At 42.0% G+C, this 12,075-nt stretch overlaps 1 protein-coding gene across 1 annotated transcript; it reads right to left on the reverse strand.

Annotated features, from left to right (window-relative positions):
- Positions 1-2,737: 2,737 nt before the first annotated feature.
- On the reverse strand, positions 2,738-8,781 carry NEFM (neurofilament medium chain). Its single transcript, XM_005285160.5, has 3 exons — positions 7,267-8,781; positions 6,067-6,191; positions 2,738-4,625 (listed from the first exon to the last, which is right to left on the reverse strand). Exons 1-3 carry the CDS (start codon positions 8,326-8,328, stop codon positions 3,296-3,298), a joined length of 2,517 nt encoding a protein of 838 aa, XP_005285217.2. The 5' UTR covers positions 8,329-8,781; the 3' UTR covers positions 2,738-3,295.
- Between the last annotated feature and the right edge of the window lie 3,294 nt (positions 8,782-12,075).

Consider the following 12,075-nt stretch of genomic DNA (forward strand, 5'->3'; position numbering starts at 1 on the left):
CAGTATTCAAGATTTGGGCATACCATGGATTTATTTAGAGGCATTATGGTATTTTCTATTTTATTATCTATCCATTTCCTTGTGGTTCCTAACATTCTGTTCGCTTTTTTGACTGCTGCTGCACATTGAGTGGATGTTTTCAGAGAACTATTCACAATGACCCCAAGATCTCTTCCTTGAGAATTAACAGTTAATTTAGGCTCCATCATTTTGTATGTATGGTTGGGATTATTTTCCAACGTGCATTACTTTGCATGTATCAACATTGGATTTCATCTGCCATTTTGTTGCCCTGTCAACCAGGTTTGTGAGATCCCTTTGTAACGCTTTGCTGTCTGCTTTGGACTTAACTATCTTGAGTAATTTTGTAACATCTGCAAATTTCACCACCTCACTGTTTACCCCTTTTTCCAGATCATTTGTGAATATGTTGAACAGCACTGGTTCCAGTGCAGAACCCAGGGGGACACCATTTATCTCTCTCCATTCTGAAAACTGACCATTTATTTCTACCCTTTGTTTCCTCTCTTTTAACCAGTTACTGATCCATGAAAGGACCTTCCCTCTTATCCCATGTCTGCTTACTTTCTTTAAGAGGGTCCTTGTCAAAGGCTTTCTAAAAGTCTAAATACACTATATCCACTGGATCACCCTTGGGAGTTAAATATGGCTGCATACCACTCTTCATTAATTCTGATTGACTTAAAGAACAGATCTGTGTGGTTCTGCTAGTTGGTATCTTATGCATAAAAATGAAGTTTTATATATACGAACTGCAAAAGTCTGTTCTTTAAGCCACTATATATATATAGAAAAATCTTGTATGAATAAACTGGCTATTGAGATGCTGCCATTTAATTTGCTATTTTTTTGCTTTAATTAAACATCAGTCAGCCAGCAATCTGTTGAGAAGAGATTTCATTAATGAAAACAGCAGGAGAAACATTCATTATTTTGCTACACAAAGAGGTTTAGATTTATTTGAAAAGTTTTCTCTACTGTGAACATTTTACATTTCCTTCAGCTATGAACACACACATCTCCTCTTTCTATTAAAAAAACCTATCTGAATTTCAATAATTGATAGAGTAAAGAATTAAACTCCCCAGAAGACGTATGTAAATCACTGATTTTTGATCAGTGCTACATTTAGCCAATGAAATTCAGGATGCTTCTCATTCTGAATACAGACAGATAAAAAATGATTGGCAACTCTTTTCACTGGTGGTATTGTAAATATTCTATTTAACTGATATGCTAAGGTAATAGGAAGCAAGTAGTATTCCGTATCTGAATTCCCATAAAAGCATTAATTAGACTGAAAATATGATTTATCTTGTAACAGGACATATTCAGTCGGCTCCTTAGCTGGAGTATATTTGAGGTGCTCCACTGACTTCAATGGAGCTATGATGATTTACACCAGCTGAGCATTTTTTTTATTTGTGGTTTTTTTTTAGATCTCTTTTGATTAAGCTTTTAATAAATCATGGACCCAATTCCCCACTGTCTTGCACCTTGTGCAGGCAATTAGGTGCTACAGTAATACAAATAACAATTTACATGTGTGAAAAATAGATGTAAAATCAGAGTTTCTCATTCATTTTACACAAGTCTCATTGGTCACAAAAGATGGAAGGCAATTGAGAATCAAGACCCATTTATGTTGTTCTTTTGCTCTTATCTTCTTCTTGTTTTATTCTGTATTAAAAAAAATCCCATCCTTTGTTCTTGTTTCAGTGGGATGAAATTGATGCTTTCATTTCAGTATGACTCATAGATGCTGTAATCTGAACACTCACTAACTGGAGTTGTGTGTCTGGAATAATCTCATTAATATAATTTTTTTTAAATGAACAGCTATGTAAAAAGTAATCAATTATATTTAATGTCAACATTGCCTTTAAGGCAGTTTTCTGTTCCCGAAAGAGGATAATTACCCTTAACTTTTGAACTGTGCAATGGTGTTTTGCATTGACAAGGAAGAGTCTCAGATATGAGTCGGGGAGCAGATGATTTTAGGGATTTGGTCAAGGAGGTATCCACCTCTAAGTTGCTGGGCTGAATCATAGCTAGAACCGTAGCCATCAGCAGTCACTGCCTTTTGAAGGGTATTTGGAGACCTTTGTGAAATGTATTGATGGTTCTCAGCCCACTTACTAAGGGACAAACACCTGTATCCAAAACCCATCACAATCCCTACTGGCTCACTTGACGGCAGTCTCCACAAAGAGGCCAAGGACTGTATGGGCCCTAGAGACTCTCTTCCACCCCTAAGGTGGCCCCTACAGATTGGGGTAGAGTGGTGTACAGAGGAAGCTTAAACTACTCCTATCCATGCTTTAAAACATCAAATACTGTCCATCCTACTCACCCAAATAGTTCTGTGAGGGTGGCCAGGACGACTCACACAAGTAAGGCTTGCAGGATGTGAACCAAACTGAGACCTTCACTTTGTAGGGCTGTGAATCTGGATTTTTTTTTACAAGCATGTGAGTTCCAATCCAACACCCATTGAATTTGATGGTAATACTCCCATTGGCTCCAATGGACATTGGATCAGATTGTTAAATGTTTGTTTAAAGAAGCTCCCAGTGTTTGGGAAATGCAAAGAAGTCTGCAAAAAGCCCAAGTAATTTGTAAACTGAAGCTAATTTACTATTAATGCTGAATCATTTATATTAAAAAAGCCTGGGGAGAAATTCTACTCATGACAGAAACACCACAGAGCAAGGCATGTTTCCAATATGACCTTTATTGAGCAAGTACTGCTGTGACGGTTCTACATCGAACAACAAAAGGTTGCGTACTGTGAATGTCAACTAGGTTCTCCCATGAACAAAAGTCCATCTTAATTGCACCAGTGAGGTAAACATAATTATTCATAAGTAGCTTTTTTTAAGGCTAGGAGAATTCTGTTTTTTTTCCCATGATTGTTTTGTTTTGTTTCACGTTTGTTCTTGGCTCAGTTGGTTCTTTGCATAATACCTCTTAAGACGTTCCTCAGATGTGTTCCTCCGACAGTTTAGGGAATTCAAAAGCTTCCTTTCCTCATGCATTTGCTTATTTATTTATTTAATTCCCCAAGTTCTGTGGAGGGAGAACATCTTGAGCTTGCATGCATTTCCCCCCAGTATTGCACACACACAAAAAAGTAAAATACAGTGTGTCTGGAGACTCCATGAGAGAACCTGTTTTGCTTTAAAGCTGTCACTCACATGCATTTTGCAGCTGTCATATGGCTTAACCTTTTTCACCAACCCAAGCTCTTTTTGATTTTTTTAATTACTATTTATTAGTCACTGTCTTTTACTTGTTTTATTACAGCATGAGAAGTGACTTTCTCGACCTTCTTGGTGGACATCTTTTTCTCTTCAAAACTTTCCTCGTGCTCCTCTACCTTTTGGGTGACTGTCACAGACTTGGTGATGTATTTGGTTGTACTGTCCCCATCGTCGCCAGTGATTTTCTCCACCTTTTTGGTTACCACAACTTTTTCTTCGCTCTTCCCTTTCTTCTCTTCAGATGGGCTCACATCCAGGCCATTGGTGACCACACCCTTGTCTTCCTCCTCAATTTCTTTTTCTTTGGATTTCTCCTCCTCCTTCTCATCCACCTCCCCGTTCACTGCAATGTCTTCTTTCATGGACCCCTTGGAGGCCTGGTCACTTTCCTCTCCTTCACTGCTCCCATCCTTTGTTTTGGACTCTTTCCCTGCACTGACTTTTGTTACCTTTGTGACCGAGATGGTCTCTTTCACCACAGCCTTTTCTTCTTTCACTGGGGATCCTGGCTTCTCTGGGGATCCTGGCTTCTCTGGGGATCCTGGCTTCTCCTCCTTTTTTTCTTCCTCTTTACTTTCCTTCTCCATTTTCTGTTCTTCACTTTCTCCTTCAGCTTCTTCTCCTGCTTCCTTCTGTTCTTCCTCAGCCTCTTCTGCTGCAGGAGATTTAGGTGGAGATTTTGCTAAAGACGCTTTCACTTTTTCCACCTTCTCTTCCACTGCAGCCTCTTCAGCCTCTTTCTTGCTCTTCCCTTCAGGTTCCTTTTCTTTCTTAGTCTCAGCCTCAGCTTCTTCTCCCTCAGCTTCGGCCTCACCTTCTTCTTCTTCTTCCTGCTCAGCCTCCTCTCCCTCTTCCTTTTCACTCTTTTCCTCTGCTTCTTCTTTTTCAGAACCTCCTTCTTCTGCTTCATCAGATTTTGCAGCCTCCTCCTCCTCCTCCTCTCCCTTCTCCTCTTCTTCTTCTTCCTCTTCTTCAGCTTTGGGTGCAGCTGCTTTCTCTGGAGCTTTCTTTTCAGCTACAATTTCCTCTTCCATGGCTTCTTCCTCTTCCCCTTCTGCTTCTTCTTCCTTCTTCTGTTCTTCCTGCCTGGCACTGGTTGCCAATTCCTCTGCAATAGCTACCAGGACATCATCCATTTCAGATTTTTCATCCTCCACCTTTGTCTCTTCAATGATTTCTTCTACAAATTTGTGCTGGACCTTTAGCTTTGGCGGCTCAGCTTTTGATTTCTGTATTTTACTAGCTGATATTGTGACCGTGGGTTGCCTATGTGTAAATGTGGGACCAGTAATGCTTCCCGAGAAGGCACTGAATCTTGTCTCTTCACCCTCCAGTAGTTTCCTAGGGAAATAAAGAGGAGGAGGGGAAGTTAGCATGTAAAATGTCTGACTTGTGTCTGCAGTGTCTCAGAAAATTAGAAAGGTGTTTCAAGCATGTGGAATATGTTAAGGACGATGAAAATATCCACTGTTCATGTTCAGTGGGACTTCAATAGGTTGGGATCAGGCACCTTATGCTCACCACGGTAATATCTGAGTGCTGCATACAGCACACAGTTTTTCTTAGCTTGGTTTAAATCTTATGATTGTCATACTCGATCACAAATTTTTTTGTCTTGTAAAACTAACAAAAATGCATCAGCCACATTCTCAGTCTGATGTAAATCAGCACAGTTCTGAGCATAGTCATTCACTTCAATAAAGCCATGCTGATCTAAACCTTCTGAGGATTGGGCCCTATACGTTTAAAATATAAATATTCTAGCTTAGATTGTTAAAGCCAATTAGGGCATTTGAATCCCTATTTCTCATTAATTTGAGCATCCAAATCCCTTATGATTTGAAACTCTCAGCCATAATATGTTCACCAGATTAAACCATGTTAACCTTGGCAATAAAATAAAACAAGATGTCTATTCTCTGTATATTTGATAACCCCAGCACATTGCAGGCTTCTAAAGATGTTTGCTTTCCAATAGTCTGTTTTGATGTTATTTATATTCAGAAATGCATTTTCCCCCATCTAATCCTCTGACCCAGAAAATCAGCGCTTTCATGTTTTATTTTAAAGCTGTGGTTGCAGACAATTTATTTATTTATTAAGCTACCTCGTTTCAAAAATAAAAGTGGCAAATAAACAGTTACAAAAGCAATGCAAAAGAAGCTTAAAAAAAAACATCCTGCCAGATGATGGCAATAGCAGCTACATCCCTGTTCCAGGATTACTTCACGGAGGATTCTGAAGGAAAGTTAAGAAAGAAAAGTGAAAGTGTTTTGCAATGTGCAGATTAACAGTGCTCATCTGATACCCAAGTACAGCCATGTTCTAAAATAACAAGAGTGCATTAAAACTACCAACGCTACTTGCTCGATATGCGCAAAGTGAAGTGAAAGAAAATAATTACAGATTTAAAAACGGTCATCTGCTTTGTACTTTTGTAAACATAATAAGAACAGAATGCTGCATTATGGAACCATTGTACTGCAGTTTAATGGTCCCATCTCATTCCCGGTGAAGTCTATGGGAGTTTTGCCATTGACTTTCACAGAGCCGGATCAGTTATTAACTCAAAAAGATTTCTTAATGTGAAGAGGTCTTGAATTTACACAGATTTGAAAGAGTGCTAATAATTTGGCCGAGTGTCTATCCTTGCATTTGTTTGATGCTTATAGGGGAGAATCCTTGCCAATGATACAAGCTGTTTGGGCAGAGGTTGGTTGGAACCAGAAGCATCTGCAGTGCAATTAGTATTCCAGACACATCCACAGCATTCCTATGGTACCTGTATGCAGCAATTTCAATATCCAGCGCCATCTTGACATTGAGGAGATCCTGGTATTCCCTCAAATGACGTGCCATTTCCCATTTTGTACCCCTCAGCTCGTTTTCCAACTGATGAATCGTGTCCTGCAACAGATACATAAAATCTCCATAACATCATTAGACTCGCATCCAAAAAGCATCCCTGCTCAGATAATAGTTTTAACCCCTATATTCTAGCTTAATAGCAGAACTGAAAAAGTTCTGTAAGGAAGCCTTTTAAAAGCCCATCTTAAAATCCAGGGCTAATATAAGAAAGGGATAAGAGCACAAAAGGAGTCTGATCCTGGTCTCACTGCCTTCAATGGGCATCTGAATCAAGCCTATTGTTTTGCAAATAATTGTTCATTACAATAAAGCTTTTGGGTCCTGATTCTGCAGTCCTGACTCAGGCAAAACTCTTTATGATGGAGCATTACCTCAGCAAGGACTGTAGGTTAGACCTTTTAACTTTCCCCATATATTTTAAGGTATTTATTAGCTATCAGTAAAGTACTGTCAAGAGTTAAAAGCTGTGATAAAACATTTCAAAACATCGTTTTAAAACCTCCAGTCAGATTATTTTATGACTAAGCAACAGCAAACTGTAGAATATAGAAAATATATATTGCAAATTGTTAAACATCTCTGATAGAAGGTCATTTACTATATCCTTACCGTTAAAAGTTTGCATAGTAAATCGACGTGGGAAATGGAGAGTGTTTTCTAAAATAATAGTTAAAAATCTAAGAAGGAATATTAAAAATGCTCTTTGTAAAGAGTACTGTGGACTAAATGTTTTACTATCAGAGGGAAGAGCAAACAGCTAAGGGCGTGAACGTCCGGAGACAAGCATTGAACACTGCTATTAGACGTCCGGATTGCATCACACAGCTGGTCTTTTTGCACTACTAATTTTCCATAGCATGTTTTTTTTCTTTACTTATTTTTTGCACCTTTGCGGGTACTTTTGGTTTGTTTTGCACAAGCCACGTTTGCCTTTCAGCGATAACTTATTGTCTGCGTTCCTGCTCTGCATACGGTCGCTCTGCAGCTCACGAGTTAATTTTGCTTTGGCAGAGGCAACTAGTTTTTTTGATTTTCTGGCTGCATTTTGCATCGCGCGGGCCAGTCCGCATGGCGCCCCGCTGTGCTTTTCATCTGCCCGGTGTGGGTCGCTTACCTGGTAGGTCGTGAGATCGTTGTTGTGGCGCTCCTCGATGTCGTTCAGCTGCCTCTCCAAGGACTCCTTGGTGCCCCTCACCGACTCCAGCTCCACGCTCTTGGACTGCAGCTGCCTCCTGTACTCGGCGATCTCTTCCTTGGCCGTGCGGATGGCCTCTTTGTTGTGCTCCGCCGCCTCGGTGAGCTTGGCGTAGCGACACTTGAACCACTCCTCGGCTTGGTGCATGTTCTGGTCGGAGTGGCACTCCAGCTGGCTGCGGATCTCCTTGAGGGCGGAGGTGATGTCGGTCTTCATGTAGTCCTTCCTCTCCACCGTGATGTGGGACGCCTGGATCTGGGCTAGGAGCTCGGCCACCTCTTCCTCGTGGTTGCCCCGCAGGAAAGCCACCTCGTCCTGCAGCGACTGCACCTTCTTGTCCAGCTCCACCTTGACCATGGAGGCCTCCTCCATGTCCTTGCGCAGGGCGCGGATGGTGGCTTCGGTCTCATCGCGCAGCCGGGCCTCCTCCTCGAAGCGCTCCTTGATGCGCTGGATGTCCTCCTCCACGTGCTCCGAGTCCAGCTGGAGCTGCGCCTTCTCGTGGTTCACCTGCTCCAGGGCGCAGCGCAGCTCGCGCAGTTCCTGCTCGTAGGCGTCGCCCAGCTGCGAGCGGCCGGCTTGCTTCTGGCGCAGGGCGGCGATCTCCGCCTCGATCTCCTTGTTCTGCTGCTCCAGGTAGTGCACCTTCTCGATATAGCCGGCGAAGCGGTCGTTCAGCCCCTGCAGCTGCTCCTTCTCGCTAGAGCGGCTCAGCTTGAAGTCCCCGGCCCCGTTGAGCAGGGAGGACTGGCTGAGGTCCAGGCTCTCGGAGGAGCTCAGCACGGTGGAGCCATAGGACACCCGCTGCGGGCCCAGGGCGCTGCGCTTGTACGGGGAGGAGACGGTGCTCGGGGAGCCCCGGGACCAGGACTGCGACCTGAAGCCGCTGGAAGGGGAGGCGCTGGCCCGGCTGTAGGTGGCCCGGCTCTCGGTCACCCTCCGGTAGGAGGGGTTGCCGAGCGTGTCCAGGGTGTAGCTCATCTTGGAAGACTTTGGGATGTGTGCGGCTTTCACAGCGCTGCTCCAGCCGCTGCCCGCCCCTTATATAACGGAGCCGGCCCGGCAGCGCGGCTCCAGCCACATGCTCCGAGGGGGCGGGCCGGGGAGGCGACACGTGGCAGCTAAAGGCACCGCAGCCAGCCCCAGACCCGCCCCCCCCCCCCGGCAGCTGGCTCCTCCCACCTTCCCAGCCAGTTCTCCCCACTTTTCCAGACCCCCTCTGCGCCCTCCTTTTCTCTCCCCTCTTTCTCCTCCCCTTCTCTCCTCCCCTCTGCTTTTCTTTCTTTCTTTCTTTCTTTCTTTCTTTCTTTCTTTCTTTCTTTCTTTCTTTCTTTCCCTCCTCTCCTCTCCCCTAGCTTTCCCCCATCCTCTCTCCTTTCTCATCTCCTCCATCCCTACCACTCTTCCTTTTTCTCTTTCCCATCCTCCCTCTCCGATCCTTTCCCTCTCCTTCCTTCCCCTCCCTGCTCGCTTCCACCGAGCAAAGCACAATGGAGCAGGGTCAGTTCACTCCCTGCAAAAGAAAAACGACAAGCCGAAGGTTACGCTGGACGGGGAGGTGGGTGGGGGTGCTGAGTTTTTCCAGGGGGGGGGGGGCGGGGGCGGGCAGGCTTTCTGCGTTAGATTTGAGGGAGAGCTCACTGAATACATTGGGGAGGCAGGTAAGGGGTGTGTGTGTGTGTGTGTGTGTGTGTGTGTGTGTGTGTGTGTGTGTGTGTGTGTGTGTGTGTGTGTGTGTGTGTGTGTGTGTGTGTGTGTGTGTGTGTGTGTGTGTGTGTGTGTGTGTGTGGGAGGGATAGCCATGGCGGTTTCAGCACCACGGCCAGCGGCACAGGCAACTAGAAAAGCGATGGAAGGGGACGTCTATGCAGAATAAAAACACGTCTCCGGGTGGTTTGTCTGGTGCTGTGATTCCCCCCCCCCCCCCCCCCCAAGCAACTATAATAAAGGCTAGCTAGTATGCTATTTGTTTTAAATGAGCAGCGTGCGAGTGTCAAGCCGGGACTCCATCTGCAATGCAGAGTAGCAGGAAGGATCAGAGAGTGAATAGATGTTCCCCCCTGAAGTCATTTCCTTTCACATACAGCTGTAAAATTCTTAGCCCGAGACATTCCTATTAAGATGAATCACGGGGAGCAGGAAGGCAGGGAGAACATGGGATAAAAGAAACAACCTCCCCTCCCCCCAACAAAGGTCTGACATTTGAAGGTCAACAATGCCTTGGAAAAGAGATGAGAGGTTGGGTGGATTAATAGGAAAATGGGATTGCTGCTTTGTGATCATCGAAAGCACCAGAAGTGGCTTTCGAGTTTTAGGGATAAATAATAAAATGTGAAACATGAAACGTGAAATTCTGCAGAAGGAAGTTGATTGCATTCTAGCATGTAACCACTGCAGGGATAGAGCACCCATATTGTAATTGGTACAGGTAAACAGGAGTTTTTCAAAATCCCCTTGGATCTAAAGTCTTTTATTACTCGTTTTATGGCTTTTGGCTTTGTTTTTTTCCAAAGATCGAGATAGATCTATCTATCTATCTATCTATCTATCTATTGATCGATCTATCGATCTATCTTTATTTTTAAAAAATAATGCCTGGTGCATTTTCTCTTTGAAGACTTGTTAAAACTTATCTTTTGGTGGCACAGTGTAATTTTTTATGAGTACATTGAGGTGACTAGCTAGCATCCAGTGGACTTTGCATTCTTGAATATATAACAGGTACACAGGCAATTAAATAGTTAATTACAGGGATAAATCATTGCTGATGCTAGAAAAAAAAATCTATGGTTCCTGCATTCCTTCCTTATTGTAGGCACTGAAAATGTATGCCTCTTTCCACTCCGAAATCTGTAACATTTGAAAAACAAATCTATGTTCACTAATTACCTTATTTTTAGCCCTGTGTATGAAATGACATTTAAAATGCTGCAGCATTTCTTCACTGTGTACAGCTAGAAAAGTCTGAGGGACAGGGTTAAACTTTCAAACCACATGGAACACTGTACCTCAGTTCGCTCATTAATATGATGTTGTCATAGGACTGCAGCACTGCAGTCAGTGGAGAAAGGATATCAGAATTATCCAAGGTATCTGCTGAATTGCATTTGCAAATAGATCCACAGTTTAACCTATTTGGAGTTGTATAGGACTGGTATAGGGAGAAGGTTTTAGTGTAATTGAAGCAATCAAGGATTCTAAATGCATTCTATTAATTTTGCTAATAGTTTTTCTGGGATGGGGGTGGAGGGAAGAACTCTCTAGACTCAGCAGGAAGTCAAGACAAAAATACTATTAACAATGATATTGCATTTTATTAATTTTCAGGATAAAAGATGTGTTATGATCTGGTTTATTGTTATTTTCCCCTTTGATTAAAGAACTGTAGAAAAAAACAGAATTTGTTCATGTTGTATTACTCACAGGGAGAACTTACTGTAAAAGAAAACATCTGGTTAACACAGGTTCCTGGGACTTTTATTATTCTTTTAATGCTCTGAAAACAAGATGATTGTGCTGAAAGACAATTAAAAGAAGAGCCATATTTACTCTTGCAATACAATCAATTTGCATTAAATATGTTTATGCACAGATTATTCAAAATAGTATGCAAAACACATTGCTACTGTATAATCAAGTGCTAATACAGTTTGACTTATTTATTGAATACTTAAATTCAGGCAATGTAAAGTTGTATAAAATACAATAATTATCATAGTATATACTGATTACCTTTCTAAAAAAATCAGATTATTTATGACAAAAACGAGATGCACACGCACACTTTCAAACAAGTCTTTATGTAATCACTTTACAGAAAGATAGTTTTTTTCATTTTCAAAAATCACTGTTCTGGTAACGTTCACTTCAGGTCCATAATAAAGTATGTGTAGACAAAACCGATGCTACATTTTTATGAAGGTGATATGGAGGTTAGAATGAGCTGGCAAAAACAATCTTTAAAATATTTCCCTTTTTTTAGCAACTAATTCCTTTCCACTTTATGTCACTATCTGGTTTAGGATTTTTTTGAGATGAAGACTACTGTTTCTAAATATGGAGAGCTTCTTCTCTCAGAGTTTAACATACAAGTATCGTTACTTTTGAGCAAAGAGCATCATAGTGTCTCATTGTTTGCAGAGAAGGACTGGAAATAATGCTAGAAAATGCTGCCACTTACACAGAGTAGAAAAGAAAATACATTACTTTTAATCTTGATTGTGCACTATTGGGAAAACCAGTGTTAAGAGGAGAGATACCATAGAAAGACATGATGGATTTTTGCAACTTTCTTGTTTGAAAGAAACAAAAATCAGGATATAGAATATACAACCTTCTGAATGCTGCCTTAAAAATATTCCAGCAAATATATATCATTATAATGAAAAAACGTAAGAATCTTTTAAGAAAATCCATGCTGGGATCTGACAGAGAGAAGGATTTGATTATATTATAGCGAGATATTGCAGTGAATTGGACAGGCTAGCTAATGCAACACCTTGGGTGGGGGGAGGGGGGGGGGAGGGAGAGAAATCTATAAATAAACTAATACACCAGTTTAGAGCCTTTTCCTCAGGAACTAGCGGTTTTTAATATAATCATGTTTTACATTCATTAGGAGAGCATTGATAATATTAATGTAAAATGGAATAAATTTGCTTCAATATGGGGTTTGTCTGAGTAAAATCTGAGTAAAGACTTCAGGATTTGGCCGAACATTTGTCCTTT

This window comes from Chrysemys picta, chromosome 2 (assembly GCF_011386835.1).
Source record: "Chrysemys picta bellii isolate R12L10 chromosome 2, ASM1138683v2, whole genome shotgun sequence".
Taxonomy (NCBI): Eukaryota; Metazoa; Chordata; order Testudines; family Emydidae; genus Chrysemys; species Chrysemys picta.

Bases quoted from the DNA above. Each gene is read 5' to 3' on its own strand.
- NEFM (XM_005285160.5), bottom strand. From the start codon at position 8,328: ATGAGCTACACCCTGGACACGCTCGGCAACCCCTCCTACCGGAGGGTG. The intron at 6,192-7,266 runs GTAAGCGACCCA...TATCTGTTGCAG, and splicing joins ACGATCTCACGACCTACCAG to GACACGATTCATCAGTTGGA. The intron at 4,626-6,066 runs GTACCATAGGAA...TTATTTCCCTAG, and splicing joins ATTGAAATTGCTGCATACAG to GAAACTACTGGAGGGTGAAG.